Here is an 18,769-nt window from a genome sequence, read left to right as displayed (position 1 = left end):
TGCTGAGTACAAACATGTGCCAAATGGTTCAACAGGTATTGAACACCATCAACTACAGGGGATTGCTGACTTGCAGGAAAATTAAAGTGTATCTGTTCATGGTAGTTTGAACAGCTGTTGACTAAATGACTGTGCATCAGTGACTTGGATCAAACCAGTTAACAGAACAATTACTAAAAATATTTTTTAAAACCTATTTCTATTCACCAGGAAGTTTGTTTACTACTATGCACCAAACTACAGTCCTAGTAAGGTTAAGAAACTAGAGGCAAAAATCAGTTTCTCCTTTCCTACTAGTACATTTTTTTGCCAATTACCTTAAACAGGAAACATTCTTTTCCTTAGTGATGAAGGACCCTGAGGAATGTTAGTGGTACCGAAAGTACTAGCAGCAGCCAATTACATACATAGCAAGACTCTGGACCAGTTCAAATCAATCTGCTGCACCCTCCACTCACTTCCTGTGTCATCACTAGGTGCCCTCTCAGTAAGAGGGGAGCTATTATAAATTGGTAAAATTATTTTTTTCTAAGATGGATCAGCTGTTTCATGTAAAAGTTACTCAGTTTATTTGGAGGTGAAATAAGAAGTGAGGAGCAGGCTGATTAATGCCTCCAAGATTACTGCAAATATTAGCAGAAGTTTTTATTGTGGAGCTACCGAATTATATTAAACTTTAACTCCATCATTCTTATGCTGAATATTTCTTCAACTTGCCAAGTTATTCTAGGTAATTCAGAAAACTAGCTGCAAAATAAGATGTGAAGGAATACTCTTAAAAGCAGGGGAAATGTGATGACCAACAAATAAGGAATTTTAGGTCCAAATAAGCCATCTGTCCTTGCAGTGGCAGAATCAATTCTTGGAGGAGGACAAATGTAGATTTTATCCTGTGATGCTCCATTAAATGCTTAAGATGTGTGCTGAGATACATGTTACTTTAATAACGATAATAAATGTTCCCTCAGGTTTGTGAGAACCAGTATGGAACTGTTGGTGCAATCATTAGGGGTGATTATTGATGTCTCTGATGGAGAGCAATGACTCAACTCTTACTCAGAAAATAATCTTTTCATGTGAATAATTTCTCCCATTGTGACCCTCTCTCAAATCCACCTTGTTTCTTGAGGTTGATGGAAAAGCTTATAGTGGGAAAACACCAGCAATAGTTTATGTCTCTGACACAAAAAAACCCCTTGAGTTTAGTTTTGAACACAACTTAGTTTGATCCCTTCTTGGAATTGTCTCTGTTCCTTAATAAATCTGAGGAATCACTAGTAAAACTGGGTTAGTTGTCATACACTGACTGCATCATTCCCAGATGAGGGAATGATCATGGAAGTAATGAACTGTTTTTATTTTCTGTAAGAAGTCTCACAGGTTCTTCTGGTTCCTGTAATCTCTTGTTCATTATAGATATGAGGACATTAAAAATGCTATGGCACTTTTAACATTATATAGAACTCACCATGTCCTTTTCCCCAATGCCTTATTTAAAAGTTACTGTTCCTATCCTGATATGGAAAAGTATTATGAAGTATCAGCAAGAAAGATACTGATGCAAAGACCTCTTTTTACAGATGTATGTTATATAGACCAGCACACACACCTTTCTCTGTGTACATAATATTTACAATTTAAGGATCTTACAGGATGAAAGCCACTCTATAAATGAAATATAGCATATATCCTAAGAGACATCTACTTATCCTTTATGATCTTGCTTAATGTTCTACTAAATCATGCTTAGCCTGTTGTTTTCCTACTTATACCCTCATTTACTACAATGAATTTTAAATGTAAACCTTTTCCAAATCATTTAAATCTTACCCGCACCCCTGGCACAAACTTTCCCACAACTCAATCAATGTCTGGGGATTAATGCCCAGGATTGGCATAGCTGTCTCTGTATCAGCAGAATACTTTCAGGCTGAACTCAGAACAATAACGACTTGAAAAACATTATATATCAATGTGTGATGGTTTATCACTCCTCCATAAAATTGAATGAATTTGGGTTTTTTTAATGGATAAAGGACAGTTAGCATTCTAGATCATAACAAGAAGTTAATTCAATTCAAAATGTCTTCACACTACTCATCTACCATTCAAAGTCTCATAAAATTTTTTAGGGGTGAGAGGTAAATAGGTATTTTCTTGGCACGCTATGCCAGGGTGAATTTTAGTCCACATAAAAGACTCAAACAATCTCTGAACAATCTCTCACACTGAGATTTATGGCAGCTTTGCCATTAAGTCATATGGATGAAGGATAAGAACTAAGCACGTTTTAAAATAAAATAGAATAAAATTGGTTGCATTCCAGAACTGCATTCGGTTCTGAGCTTTCACAAAAACCTTAAGTTTACACCAGAAGCACACCAAGCAGTAGATGAAATGTCCTGTGGATGTTACCTGTTCCTACAGGGAGAACTAACTGAGAAGTATAAATGCAGTGCAGAGCTGAAAGGAATAATTATTTGATGTTTTTAATAAAATACATTCATATACAAGATTTTTGCCTGTCGCTTTTCATTAGTCTGTTAACAATTTGGAATAATTAGCAAGGTTTGCATTTATTTCAAAAATCATTTCATTTCACCTTTGAATCACTGTTAAACATGTTCTATACTTATCTTAGCTCTGCTTGTTATTGAAAAGCACCAAGTCCCTTTCCTGAATAAATACAACCCTGGTTCACTGAAAGTCTGAATCACAGAACATAGATTACTCAAAGAGAAAAGCGCTGAGCATTCACAGAAGCTAACACCTTCTTGTTTCACAGTCAATTATTCATGTTTCCAGTCTGTAAGACCATTTTTCTCTCCTTAAATAACCAAGTACTTCTCATTTACATGCTGAAGTTGCGCACCAAGATAAACAGACAGCAAGCTAACCCACACGTTTCAGCTAAGCATTTATACAGCCAGGGAATAAACTTAGAAGACACACTTTGCCCCAAAAAAAGGAATGTTAAATTAATGAAAAGCACCAGTGGCTCGTGGTCTTGACAGTATTTACTCTGGTATTCAACACAATATGTAATTGTTGCTATGGCAACTGCCACATCTCTTGGCACCATAATAATTCTCAGATAAATGGGTCTTTGTCAGAGCAAACTCCAAAGCCAGTATATATGAAACCTGCATTTTTTTGGTGGTGGGAATCTGCAGAGTCCAGGCCTGAGGGAAAGTACAAGCCTATCAAAAGAGCCTCTGCTGCAGAGCTGAGTGAAAAGGGGGAGTGTGGCTCTACATGAAAAACCCTAACTGCTGTACACTGCCACGGGACTTGCAGGTCACTTGGAAACAGTGCAGAGAGGAACGGGAGTCACGTCCGTACGGCACTGTCATACAAAACTCCTGCTTCCAGGGTTTGATCTAAAGTCTGCTGGAATCTGATTATTTCGACAGGTTCTGGATCAGGCTGAAGGATAAAAGGTGAAAGTAGGTGACTGGAATTTCTATGAAAAAGAGCTTATTTCAGTGGTTAGGGAAATTTCTAATATAAAAGGAGCTCTTTGTTTTTTCCCCAACAGCAAGTGGTCTGCACAGAGGATTTCCATAAAAATATAGCCAAAAAGGCAGCTAAATGATACTACAGAATGCCCCATTGATGAGAACAAGCTCTTGCTTTCATTGACATTAATTAAGATGTATTCTGTGAAACCTACAATGTAGCATTGCAGGCTCAAATAAAAAAAAAAAAATAATAAAAAAAGCATCCTTTCACTGGTGATTAAAACAAGTAAAAGTCATTTACCAAAATACTACCAACACACAGGTATTAAATTCTAAAATCACTTATACCTCAGCTTTTTATACATTAATTCCAAGTCAATAGGTGATTGTAGTGTGATAATGCACAAAAGTAAAAGAAGTAAAAACAAGTTAATCATTTAACAGCTAGTAGGAGAATATGACTGTTACAATTTGCATCAAACTGAAGGCAGAAGTGAGATGAAAATTCATCTTTATCTGCCTGAAGGACACTTTCATAACCAAAGGAAAAGCATCTCCACAGCTTTTCTGAAAAAAATGGTAATCTAGATACTGCTTTGATCAGTATAGTAACTCATAAGTGTATCACAGATATTGATGTACTCCACGAGTTACTCTATTTTGTGCCTTAAAATTAAATGCAAAACATGGTGTTTTATTTATGCAGTGCATTGCTTTTTCAGCAACTGCTGTATGCAAAATCTAATAACATGGAACTCTTCTAGCCTGTTTGTCAATATCTCATATGAGTGGCCATCCTCATACTTTTGCACAGTCATTTTCAGCCAATTTGGAGCTCTATTCTAAACTGAAAAAATGCTAATATACTTTAATAGGAACGAGTGCTTGCTCTATCAGAAAGGCTGAATCTTGATGTTATTTTCCAACTAAATTATTGAACTGCCAGATGACTCACCTCAACTATCACTTCCTTGCATGAACTTTTCTTTTCTGTGAGAGAATCCAGATCCATAATAAGATTATTGATCATTTATCACCTATTTTAAGGCAGAAAGCCATACAAGGATATAATGCTCTAGGCATTTTTTATCTCATATCAGTAAAATTTGCAATCCCTACCCTGGACGGATAAAGCAGAGAGTAAGACACAAACAAGAAATGTTAACATTTAAATCCAATAAGCTTAGTTTCATTATTTCTGTTTGATACTTTAGGAAACAGAGGGACAGAGATAAAGCAACTTCCAGAAACATACACATTCAGGCAGTGATTTAATAGGAAATAGAATTCAGGCCTGCAAGGAGGCTGGGGAAATTTTCAGCCAGGCTGTCCCTCCTGTGCCTGCAATAATAAGCATAGCAGGGTACTGGTGTTGGGAAAAGCAATGGTTTGACAAAGGGAAAAGCAGAAGCAGAATATCTAACTAGCCTCTAGCTTCTGCCAAGTGGACTGGACAGAGTAGCAGGACTACAGCAACTTCACTTCCTTCAATCTGAACTGCTGCTGGAGATTATTCAAAACTTTCTTTGTCTACAACATGCTGTCTCAGGGTGTGCTCCTCCCTCTTATCTCTTTTCCGTCTAGTGCCTGAAAAGTGTCCTGAGGGTTTGACAGTTTCTGTTTAATCATTGCATCCTTCTTTATGAAAGACTGCTGAGCACCATGCACTGAAGTTACTAGCAGCCTGGAATGTCTGAATATCTGCCTGCCCTCTTATCTGCCTTGGTGCCAGACTCTTGATACCTTACTCCTCCCCTCACCCTGTGTCTGCAGTGCTGTAACAAACAAAAGTTCTAAATAAGTCCTTTGCTGGGGGGAGGATGGAGGAAGGCTGCATTTTGCCAACACACCAAAAAAAGGGTAAAGAAAGATTCTTTCCTAGGGTTTTCCCAGTGTACCAAGGGTATGTTCATTACAACCAGCATTAGATTCCAGACAAGGAGGAGGACTAGCAGACAACCATTTAATTTAGCCTCTGAGAACAAGTTCAGTTCCCAGCTTGCTGCCTTTTACAACTCACAATCTTTTAAGAGACTTTACAAGATTGGCTATGCTTTCTGTCTTCCACCAAACCAGACCCTTTAAATAAATAATTAAATCCACTAATGACTGGTCAAATGCTCCGATGTGATAAAATTTCCAGCCTTGGTTTGTCTTACTATTTCCAGAAACCAAAGCAGGGGCCAAGCACTGCCTTAAAAAAAAAAAAAAAAAAAAAAAAAAAAAAAATATAAAAATAGTCACTCATCAGTTCAGTCAGTCTGTTCCCAGCTTGGGTTTGCAAGAGACTAGTTTTTCCATTAGCGATCTGAACCTTAGTAATTCTATGGATTATTCAGAATTAACCCAAAGTTCATTTGTGGAAAACTGGGTGAATCAAAATATTCCTGTGTCTTTTTTTAACATCACCAAGCACTCAAGGCCTGACATTGTGAAAGGTTATCTAGGCAAAACAGAGTATGAGGGCAGATGTGCTGCCTAACCAGCACTGCCCCGTGCTGAATGCTAGTGAACTTCATTTCCTTCACTCAACACTCTGCCTGAGGGTACAAGTGTGTACACACACAACTATGTATGACACATTGTAAAGTGACACCTTCCATAGGTCCATAGCAACTCTTCCATGACTATCTTTTTTTGTGAATTTTCCCCTCTGTCAAGACAAAAGCCATAGGAGGAAAAGGGGTAGTAAGAACAGGCTGCAGAAAGCAATTTATCTGTAATATGTTGTAGAGATTTTTGCTCTCAATGTATGCATACACATAGGGGTTTGGGTATTTTGCAGAAACACCCAGACATCTGGAAAAGCAGCAGTGACGTATCTGCTCTTTTATCACTCAACCCTGCAAAAGATTCTGTGATCAGAACAACAGCCAAGTTGGCTGATGATGTTGAGGAGACATTGTTCTTTCTCATACTGTAATCATGGCCACCCTCTGATAGAGAGCTGCAGGCTCTGCAGATCTAATATGCTTCTAGCAGAAGAGTAAGAAAACATGCCCTTCAGACTCAAAAAGTAAGTTAAATAGTAAATGGTATTTAACAGCCACTGACTATAGCCATGAAGCTAATCACATACGACTGATCAATGAGGCCAGCTGGCATCTTCCCACATCTTCAGTAGGAAAGGACCACACCCCTCCACTACTCTACTGCACACTTCTGACTGCACCTCTAAATATTGTCAATATTTGTCTAAAGTATAGTTGGTAGCAATCACAAAGTTTTAGTAATGATGCTCCCTCTTCCTAGGCTCAGACTGCCAGCCAGCACATTAGAGATCATTGTTGCCAGTCATTTCCAAACATGTTGGGAATCTGCAATTAGAAACATTAACAATGGGATTTCACAGATGTAGGTTATATGCTTCCAGATAAGAAACAGCAGTTGCTGGCAGTAGGAAAATACTTAAGAAATACTTTTCTGCTAATTAAACAAGGTACTGTACTCTAAGTATGGAATGCTGAGCACAAGCTCATCTTAACCCTACAGAATTATGCTGAACTACTAAGGCACCATCTGAGCATTTCTTAGCCAAAACTCCTTGCATAAACAGATGGAGTGGTTCTGTTGTTTCCATGCTGACACAATTCAGATTGTAAAAGTACAGGATTAAGTTCAAATTTATCATAAAATCTTGTTGGCTAGGACACTGTAATCTTTATACACTTCTCAAGTACGACAAACCGAAAGACTGTCTGTGTTATATTTAAACCAGGCAAATAAGAGCTGAAACCGTTGTGAAATCTATTGATTTGACAACAATGGAGTGCTGGCTAAGGCCAGAGTAGGAAAGCCAGCCCCAAAGACCTTTATATTTCCTTGAAGAACGGAATGAATCTCTCTAGAAGGATTTCCCAGGACACAGGAATGCATCACGTAACTCCCAATGGCACTGCAAACACCAAGGATCACTATTCTCAAAGATTAATTTCTAGTTAGGAGCTGAATATCAAAGTCCTTAAAGGAGTGATGAATGCAGGTAGAAATGATGCTGTGATACTACTTTGAGGAGTTACCTACGAGGGAAGACATTCAAGTGGCAGAACATGCCAGATTTAGACTGGCTTTCTCTCTCTGAAGCAACACAAAGTGGTTGGAACAGCATTTAGGAATCAGGCCAAATTAGACTTGGCTTTTTACAGTAGTCTGGTGATAGGTTTCAACACTAGGCATTTATTAATACTTCTGGAACTTTTTGAGGGAAGACTATTCACAACCCAAACAGGACAAAGAGAAAAGGTCACTGACAAAGCCGTGTCATGGTCAGTGCAAATACACATCTATTAGTTCCTACACGTGAGACAAAATTTTCCCTAGATTTTAAGCTCTGAAATTGTCAGTGTGCAGTCCTAAATCCACAGAACCACCATGTAAGAGGGTGTCCCAAGTACAACCTTACTAAAATTGAATTTTGTGAAGAAACAGCATCTCTAAATAAAATCAAATTCCACTTAAATGTTCTGATCAGCTCTCTGCAGTTACACTTTCTGATACCTTTTCTTCCACTCTGCAATCTATATTCACACAGCATGCTGCATAAAGTGCAGATCAAAACCTTTCCTCAGCAACAGCCTTTCAGAAGTTTCTTCAACTTTTCCTCTATAGCAATTTTTTTAATTTATTTTTTTTTTTAATGGAAAACTTAAGTTATACTAAGCTATTATTGGAAATATGAGAATGTTGGCAGCTGAAAGTCTAAACACCAAAATATGACAATAGATCAGTCATTTTCATCATGGCTTCTTTATATTTCCCTGAAATTATAGGTCTGTACCAGGCTTAATTGTCTAGTAAAAGTCACTGTCTTGCCTGCCTCCCTCCTAAATGCCATGACAGAGGCAGAGGCTATCACATTTCCTTTTGTTACTTTCATTGGTGTGAAGCATTGCACTGAAATTCAGAAGTTGGAAAAGAACAGTCACAGCATTCAGTGGAACAGAAATCCCTAGTGCAGAGTCAGAGTGTAAACATTTGTTGCTATTTGTATGCAGATTTTTAGTATTATTTATTATTTTTATTATTTATTATTATTTATTATTTTTATTATTTTTAACAAATAATAACATCAGATAAGCAGACCTACCTGAAAATTTTAATTCCACAGCACAGAATTCATTCCCACCTGCTCAGACTGGGAGTGATGTGAAGGTTTGGTAAATTCTAAATTACATATTTAGACTATGATTTTCCTTTTTCAGTTATGGCCAAACTGTGATTACCAGCATAACCAGAAAAAACAGCCAATTTCGATACTTGGGCTCTTTCATTTGTATCCATTCTTTATGAATGCTTAGTGTTTACCCCTGAAGATGAAAATACATCTTTCAAAACCTGGAAAAACTGAGTGTTAAATTATTACAGGAATATCTAGATTGAAGACTGATTTTGCTCTCTCTGCTAACCAGTTATACTTCTTACAGTCCTAGATGGCATATGTAAATATCTAGTAGCATCTCCTTGGAAATTTCTTCTTGTCCTGTGCATTTATCTTACCTTTAATTCACCATGTTTTTCATTTGCTCCAACAATCAAAATTTCTGCCATATCCTCAGCATGCTCAGACCGTGCATGGACAAACAAGGCTCTGCCAGCTTCTGATATGTTCTTTAGTGCAACTAGAGACCCATCACTTTCCACCTTAAAGTCCGGGTTAGAAACTTCGAAGTTCAAGTTATTATTCCCCTTGCAGTCATCAAATTCCACTGGGGTGGGAAAAAGAGAAAAGAAAAAAACACAATTATAAATATTCACTTTGGAAGACAAACTTCAAACACCTTTATATTATGGACTTGTCTACAGATTTCTGGAAGAAATGCCTCCCTATTTAAGGGGAAATCTTTCAAAGCGGCTTTATACTTGTGTAACTATAATTCATAGACAAATCTTATGAATATGCACTTTGAGAAGGAGGAACAGATTTTGACTATGTTAATTGGGGAGGTAGGAGATAAACAAAATGGTTTGGACATGAACATTCTGTGATCACTCAAACCAAATGCACAAAATTAACACCTAGCTCTACAAATTGGACAGTAGCAGTAGAGACCTTGTTATGCTCTTCATCATAACCTAGGAGCTCTAAAAGCTCTTCTTCTAGCAAAGTGGTTTCCGATATCCAGAAAATCTTAATGCTTGGCATTGGTTGTTTACAGAATATTCAACTTCAGAGCCTACTGCAAAAGTGATACCTAACAGAAAAGCCAAATTATACTTCTTACTAACTACCAAGATTGTGATATAGTGCATGAGTTGCACTCTCAGCATAGCTAAAGATCGTGAAAACTTTTAGTTGAACAGTAGCTGTCAATAGCCCTGTTTGTCTTTACACAAAAGATTGAAAATAGTAGGAAGGCTGGCATAAAGAGAGAAATGTCTCTAAAGGACAAAGACTTGAGACTTTGCCTTAAATTCCTTCTCTGAGTCTGCTAGATGCACTTTGCACAAAACACTAGAAAAAATATTAGTGATGTAACTACCAACTACATGATTAACAGGTCTTCGCAACAAACTTAATTGCTAAGTAAACATTTCAAGTTTTGACATCTTGGAACAATATATTTTCATGTGGAGATTTTTTTCAGACAACCTGTTCTATATTCCCTACCAGATCCTTGAATTGCTGCTGCAGACTTTTAACTTATCTGCATATTCTTGCCATTTTTATTGTACTGTTAATTTCTGTTGGATCTTTAAACACTGCATTACACTTTCAGAAATGGATATAGACAGGGATATGGACTACAGAAGATCAAAGACAATGGAGTTTTACTGAAGATAAAACACTTTGAATAGTGTTTAAATCCACAGCATAGACTCTTGAATTCAGTTGTTTTGAAAGGAAACAAAAAAATAAAAATCGCAGATTCTCTCACTACCTGGCCAATACCTAAGCTTTTATTGATTATGTAGTATCTTTAATTGGTCTTAAAACACAGACAAAATCTCATAGTGGATGGCCTAACACCACTCCTGCGAAGTTACACAAAAATCCTCTTCATCAAATTTTTCATCTTCAGAATAAGGCACAGAATATGAGATGTGTGAGGCTATTTGCCAAGTGGACAAGGTGTGTTGACCTTGGGCTGCATCCAGATGTCCACCCAGATGCACCTCGACAGGACAGAGGGAGAAAAGATAATGAAAAATCTTGTGGGTCAAGACAAAGATGGGGAGGTCCTGAAACAGAATTGACTTAAAATATATTTGGATGGTAAGAAAAAGACAAAATTAAAACCAGATCTTCCTCCTTTGACCCTTCTTCTCCTCAGCCTCACCTCATTCCCAGCTCCTCTGCCTCGTCTCCCTGGGCAGCACAGAGTGCTGGGCAGCAGGGGTTACACTCAGTGCTTGATGGCTCCTCTCCACAGCTCCTTCCACCTCACACTTCCAGCACAAGTCCCCCCAGGGCCGGCAGCTCCTTCAGGACATGCCCACCTGCTCCTGCCTGGGTCCTCCAAGGCTGCAGGGAATCCTGGCTCCAGGGAATCCCGGCTCCAGCCCCGGCCCTTCCTCCTCCTCAGCTCCCACGGCTCACTCGCTCCTCAGGCTTTTCTCCCCTCAGTCCTCACTCCCAGGCAGAATTTTGCCCCTTTCTTGAAGACATTTCCACAGAGACACCACCTGCATCTCTGGCTGTGCCCTGTGGTGGGGCAGCTGTGGAACCGGCTGGAACTGGCTGGGACCGGCTGGGACCGGCGCTGTCCAGCACGGGCAGCCCCGCCCCCCCCAAAGGCACTGCCTGTGCACGCACACCCCGTATGTCGACAAAGGCATTAAGAGCCTGAGGTGGGATTTTAAGAAGAAGAAAGTTGTAATCCTGTGAATTTGTGTCTATCCTCTTACTGAGAAGAGTCCAAGCTCTTTAGTCACCACAATTTCTTGCATAAAAATTATTCCAGCATCGGAAGGATCTTCCTCTGCACCGGCTTTAGGCTTCCTGACCTATTCTTTAACTAAAAGTTGGTCCCACTTTCTCTGCTTTACTAGGGGGCAAAAGAACTATTCTTGGATTCATGGTGGGATAACAAACCAGAATTTCATCAGCACATTTGCTGCTTCATTGAATTTTGCTGAAAGGAAGAGGGATTCTAAATTAAAAAAAAAAAGAAACAAAAAGCTCTTTCCCCACAGGACACTCCACTCCTTCCAGACAAACGTATCTCAGTCTGTCACGTTACAGACCCCTCTTTGCAAAGCCTTACACTGCAGCAGAAGCCGGGGGGACACACCACACACACAGAAGTTGGGACCAGTAGCAGTTTAAAACAATTTCACAGTGCTCAGACCGTGCTGTTGTCTGTCCCACCCCAACCCGTGGCTGCTCTCCCAGGCCAGGAACCAGCTCCCAAGAAGGGTCTTGTGCTCATGGCAGGGTTTTGATGGAAGGCTTTCTGCTAGCAAGACCTCCCTGGTATAAAACCACCCACTGCAATTTATGTTGGTGATACGATGGCAGCTGTAGCAGATTCACTGTCATCTACCCGACCTATCCACCCACAAAAAAAAGGACAAAATTTCCCTGTCACCACAGCTGTGAGAAGTTGAAATTCTCTATACTAATCATTGTGTAGATTGCAGCTTTGATGAATTAAGAGTGGGTTCTCTTTTAACTGATCCTTTTCTTCTCTTTAAAAAGCCCTGCATAAAATCTTAGGAAGGTATCTTGTTATATTAAATAAATACGCCCTTCACAGACAAAATCATCTGAGGATCTACTGTCTATTAATAGTTTACAGCTGGAAAAAATTGGCATGGCTGTTTGAGAAATTAATTAAGTCAGGAATAAAAAGTAAAATAAATAAATAAACCCTCACAAAACTATGATAAAGTAATGACTTAAAAAACTAATGTCATATTTCAAAGCCAAAGCATTACCCAACCAAATGCTACAGGTCACATTCAAAAGGCCAAACTCTGTTGTGCTTCAAAAAGAGAGGTGAATCTCTCTGGGAGTACTTTTTTTCCCATCTTGCTGCTCAGCATTCAAAAACCTCAAGATTCCTGCATTGCTGCCATCTGTGTCCACTGCACAAATTCAAAGACCACATGCAAATTCAACACATGGAATCAGGAGAAGTACTTAGATCTATATTCCTCTGAAGTTATGAATTTGACACTTTTAGTCCTTTTATATTTTGCTTATCTGTTGACCTTGCTTTATGAATCTCTGCAGCTTTTTCCAACAAGGGCAGAACAGAGTTATTTGAGAGTGGGAAACTGTTTTCTTACCACAACTCATCCAAAAGCACTGATGCTTTCAATTCCCAATTCTACCCCAGAAACAAGAGTATTTGACAAGGTTAATAGCAAGGAGACAAAAAGAAAATGAAAAGACTCTGAGAAGTACTGATACGTAGGAGAGAAATTAGAAGTGGGTGGAAGGAGATGAAGTGATCGTAAGGATAGAGAACACTGAAGATTATTTGAACCAAGGGCTAACAGAGATGAAACTGAAGTAACTTGTTAAGAGAGCTGAAGAGAACTGTAGCCTAAGATACAATCTCTGAAGTTAGGGGCAAATGTGAATTTTACCAGAATGATGATGCCTTCTGGACTGAGAGGATCAGGGAATGTTGCACAAGATTGCATTGCACTCCTAGCTATTTCAACAATGCCCCTCACTGGGAACATTTGCTTCCTTAAACTCATGTGGCTTCTGGGGAACCAAAATGCAGATAACTCACAATTTACAGTACCTGAGCTGCCTTTACCAGGCTCCAGTAGCAGCTACATAGTCTAAGGAGCTGGCTCTGGAACTGACCACACTTTCCTGACCTGCCAGGCACTCAGGAGAGATCTAAGGAATTTCAGCTTCATCTTCCAATAAGGTCTTTTCAGATTAGTATTTAAATAATTCCCAGATTAAATAATAGTAATAGTAAATTAAATAGTAATAATAAAACTGGTTATCAAAATCTATGTCAGTTGGATGGATAGCACATGCTGTGAAGATTCTGCCAAGTTTCATGGAAAGAAGAGACCAAAATGTCAGTCTGCCTAAAACAAAAAGGTAGTGTCCCAATGTATAACACTTCACTGCTTGGCAACCACAATGACTTATGGTCCTCATGGTGTATGATGATGTTTCTGATGCTCAGGTATTTGTCACAAAGATATGGTGTGAGGAAAGCCATAAGATGGATAACTGATATTATTCATACTACCCAGCTGCATTATAATAGATCGGGCAAACACCAAACTGATGTCAGTGGCCACATGCACTAAATCCTCCCATGTCCTCCTGCACACTTACTTTGTGTTAAAGCCTAAGGACTCTAACTAGATTGTAAACTCTTCAGAGAAAAGATCATTTGTTCACTCTGTGTCTTTAAAGCACTTGCAACAAAATTACTCATGTTTGGTGATCAAGGTGCTATGGAAGTGGAAAAAAAGAATTAGTAATAGTAACTGCTCAGCTATAGCCCTAAACTGAAACTTTGGTAATTATCAAATACTTATCTGCATGAATGCAGAGTTCTCAATTTATTGATGCATATATGACTCTTTTGGTATTCTGAGTAATGCTCCAGCTGCCAAGTGAACATCTTTATTGTGCTTAATATGCCATATGGTATGAGACAAGCTCCAAAACTCCATGCAAGCAAACTGAAAATACTGCCAAGCATCTCCCAATGAAAAGCAACATGCACATCACTCGTTGCCCTCTGCTCATTTCCCAGCCTCCTATATTAGATTTTTACTCTTTCTGTAAGAAAGTTCATTCATGCGTGAACTGTACAGAATGTTTTGTCCACAAAGCAATATTCATTATTAGTAGCACCTGACTTTGAGCTTATTATCATTGAAGGACCTGTTGGAAAAAGGATTCTTCTGCAACATCCCATGTCCATTGATGTAACAACGGGAAACTGAAGCTGCCGTTGGAAATATTACCCTTCCTACATCTCAGCAAGAAAACTTAAGTTGCTGAGGTTCATCATTTCAGTGCATCCAATTCTCACTGTTATGATGAGCCACATATGAGGTTTCTACACAGCTATGAAGTTTATGGTAATGAACCACAGATGTTTTAAAGAATACCATTTTTAAACATTGAAAGGTTAGCAGTCAGATTCCTTGTAAACTCTATAAAAATAAAACTAGTTGAATTTTATATGTATATATGCAAAAGGATATATGAGGCTGGTATATTCCTCTTCCAAAGTAATTTTTTTTTCCAAATTTAATTTGTTTTGAACAGAAATACAGAATCCATAATTTTGCCTCTGACAAAATCTCTACAGACGTATTCTGCATAATTAAACAGACATTTATCTATAAACACGTAAGTGCTTTTATGTATGTCTCTAGGTATATGTATTTGTATTTTTATGTTAACTAATGACAGCTAGTAACAAAATGGCTCCTCAGTGAGGAAATTTCACATTGAAAATGCATACACCAAACACACACACAGACTTAATCACACTATCAATTAAGGTTAGGATCCATCTGCAAATACGACCTAACTTTGTTCCAATCAGTGGGAATTACAGCACCAAGCTTGTATTTTTTCTTATGCCTTTTAACAAGTAACTTTAGATCATACTGAAACAAGTTGGAAGCTGTACCTGTGAGGTCTAGAGATGCAAGAAAAATACATGACAGCTGCACAAAGGCAATTTAACTTTCCAGACTTGCAGGGATCCCTCAGCTCTGCTAAAAAGTCCTCCCTCTTCAATAGTAGTAGCAAAACACAGAAGTTGGACAGAAACTGGCAAAGCTGAGCTTCATTAGCTACAAAGAGAGGAACATGATGAGTGAAGTAAATGGAAAGGCTTCTGAGTACTGCTGTTGTATGTAAAAATTCATAAAGTGAAGCTTTATGTGCAGTTCTTTTCATAAAGTGAAGCTCTTATTAGCAATAAATGTTGACACTGACTGAAAACAGCAAGGAACTACGGAGGTGGTAACAGGCCACCACATGACAGTGTCCATCACACTATTGAAAGCCTGACTGGCACAGGGTGTCACGCAGCAGCCCAACACAAACTAACAGAAATGCAATATGTTCATGAGGCTTCCAGAGATGAATTATCCTGTCAATGTGTAGAGGATAAAAATCTATCTGCAACCAACACATCTGGACAACCTGAATCCATCCAAGAACTAAAGAGAAAACTGTTCCAACAGCTAATGACAAAGGCAGCTCAAAATACTGCTTTTCAAACCAACAGTATTCTCAATTAGAAGAAACATCTATACACTTTCTAATTTGTACAAAAAAAAAAAAAAAATGAAGTTATTATCTCCCCACAGAAGACCCAGATTAGCAATGCTCTGTTATGTCTCCCTCTTCACCTCTGCTATACCCAGCGCTATGCTCTGGCATCTTTCCACAACTCACCAAGCTCTGACTTTCTTCTCCTAGCACATCACAACTCCACCTGGCTAGTATGGCATCAGGTACCCTGAGCTAGAGCTGAATAACCCTGCTGTAAAACCAGAAGCTTCACAACTTTTATCAGTTCAGCACTGACACAAAACTTGTATGACACAAAATACTTAACAGCCCCATCAGCCCCAAACTCAAGGATTCCTGCCTTTTCAGCACAGATGTGTTACTGCTGCTTCTTGCCTTTTTCCACCATGCTCCCTCTTTCCTTTCTTTTAAAGAGAAAGAACCCTCGATGGCATCTTCTGAATGGCATCTGTTCTGAACAGCCCAAATGACCTCAAACCCAGAAGTAATTTGGAGAAAAGACTCTTTAACACCACTAGTTTCAGTGAAAGTGCTTCCCATTGCAATGCAAATGATCAATATTATTCCATTTTAGCAGATTTACATAACATTTTGCAAAGAATCCCAGGAGAACATAAGACCAGATTAACTTTAGACTCTTACAGAATCTTCACTGGCTGAGTCCAAGGCACAAATGGGCAAAAGCAAAGACATTCAAATATATTCAATATGTTGTAGCTCTGCAAATGGTGTGAGAAGTTTGTCAAAAGGAAATCAATTGTATCCTATATTGGAGGAAGATAGGAGAGAAGTCTAACTTTGTCTAAGAATTCCCAGTGGGATAAAATGGATAATTGCCTTTGAGTGCTGGCTGAATAAATCATCAAGAGGCACTATACTGCTGGCCATGAATTTTCTTGGCTTCTGCACAAGCACACACCTGATCTTTGAGCAGTCACCCTAAATGCCACGCAAACCAATTTCTTGATATATGTAATTTATTGAAAACTAACCAGTTGAGGTTGTGTTCAGCAGAACAGTGTCTCAGGAGATTTAACTATGTTAATAAATTGCCGCTAACAGATGTCAAAAAGTAACAACAAGCAATCACTCACAGGAAATAACTACAGTACAAACAGCAAAGAAAGTACTTAATTTACATCAGTATGTTTTTTAAATGCTTACAAAATCACAAACTAATTCAGTAAATGGAATACCCTTACTAAATAATTAGCTGCAGGTCATAGGGATTTCTTTCCTCAAGTTTACAATTAGAACTGTTTGTCTTCAAAGTCAGTTTGTTGTGGTTACAGTGATCTGTCATTTCTTAATGTAATCTCTCATAACTTCTTATTTCCTATTTTTCTTCTTTTTTAATGGCACAAGCTTCTGTCAACACTCAACTAAGACCTGTTTTCTATGAGTTAATTTACTTGAAATTTTAATATACTATCAGATGAACAGAAGATTCACTAAATTCTGCATATGTTTACATTTGCCTGAAGTTTGGACCATTAGTAAGAAGCTTACTAAATGATAGAAACATCAGGCCTCACTGGAGGAATGAATGCTCTATGCATTCCTTCAGTGAGAAGTACAAATAACTCAAGTGTTTTGAGGATGGGAGGAGAAATTACTACTCTAAAAACATATCATCTGTGGTTTACCCAATCCATGGCAGCCACTCACACCCTTCTACACTTGCTTTTTTTAGAGATAGGAGAAAAAAACGTTGCTCGATCTATCTCTCTTGCTCTAGCAGTACGTTGAGACAAGAAATCAAAGTGCAGGAGCTTTTAATTAAATAAGCTATCAATACAAAGTGCTTTTTACACATACCCTACAGACACTGTGTACAGGCAACATTGCTTGTCTTCTCAGTCTTGGGTCTTGGTTGCCCCTTCCGTGTGAAATTACAACTAATCTGTACTCCAACAAGGAGCTGCACAGACTTCTTCATAACCTCAGCACTCTGGTAACAAGTAAAACTATCAGTTAGCACATGCTAAGAAATGTCAAAAGAGAAAATACATGGACATCTACACAGCTGCCCTTTTTCTGGAATCCTAATCACTATCAAAGTCTTTTCTGATGTACAATGATGTATTCTTGAAAGGCATCCCCAGAAATAAAGCTTTCAGCTTGTGCCATGTGCAACTCATTTCCAAATAGCACTCGGCAGTAGGAGTTTGTTTCAGAAATAGAGAATGACGCATCATTTACAATACATAAAAGGAAATGAGAGTGAGTAATAAATCCACTGTGTAATATTTTTCTTTCAAAATGGATACTGTAGGTTGCTGGCCTGTTTTTTTCAGCTGCTGAATGAGTAATGCTGTGCCTGAAAATCTGCTCAAGCCATTTAGTCAGTGGATTGTTCAACTTTCCCTGTGAAAAACTAAAACAAAGTTCCCTGTTTCCAGGGGAAATCTTGTGCCTTCTCACATTCTCCAGCAACGAACCTGACTGAGAAAGAGCAATCTATCTTAGTGCTCACTTCTCTCAAGTGAGCTCCCTCAACCTATTTTTTAGTAATGAAGAGTAGAAAATTGATTTTTTCAGACATATCTGATGAAATGCACAAATAACAGGCCTGCACTCCTTTGCAGCCCTTTGTCTAAAAGTGGGGTCTTAAAATACAGCCCTTGGGCACAGTTTATGAACAGCTTTTCAGAATGCCTTCAAAAATCTGAATTGCATTTAAAGCTGCAAAATTATTCAGTAGTTAGGCTTTTGTTTTGCTCAAGTGGCAAGCCAATTCCAAGACACAGATTATTCCATAAACTGTGGAAAATCATCCACTTAATTGCAACCTGCTAACATACACAACTTATTAGTGAGGAAGCAACCTCTCAAAACTCTGTTGGTTTTTAAACTTGCTCAATTTATCTCCTCTGCCAAACAATATTAGCCCTTGGCTAACATTTACAGAATCAAATAACCTTGGTTTAAATTTTGACTCTCACACTAAGCTCACACAAGTACCACAACTGAGAACAATGTAACTAAAATTGCTTCATGTAATCTTGCTCTGCAGAGTCATTCCCAGAACAGTTTCTATTCACATCAAACACAGGCTTTTTGTACTTTAAAGAAAGACAGGCTTTAGCATCTTCCACAAAAA

The 18,769-nt window shown here is 38.4% G+C and overlaps 1 protein-coding gene across 1 annotated transcript in view; it reads right to left on the bottom strand.

The window, feature by feature from the left end:
* CDH13 (cadherin 13) overlaps positions 1-18,769 on the bottom strand; it is a 417,908-nt gene that overhangs the window by 261,102 nt on the left and 138,037 nt on the right. The window contains exon 3 of the mRNA XM_010006203.1: positions 8,958-9,166. Within this exon, the coding sequence (XP_010004505.1) occupies positions 8,958-9,166 (209 nt within the window). The remainder of the gene's footprint in view (positions 1-8,957; positions 9,167-18,769) is intronic.

This window comes from Chaetura pelagica, unplaced genomic scaffold, assembly GCF_000747805.2.
Source record: "Chaetura pelagica isolate M959 unplaced genomic scaffold, ChaPel_1.0 scaffold139, whole genome shotgun sequence".
Classification (NCBI taxonomy): Eukaryota; Metazoa; Chordata; class Aves; order Apodiformes; family Apodidae; genus Chaetura; species Chaetura pelagica.
This window is presented reverse-complemented; position numbering and strand designations above follow the sequence as displayed.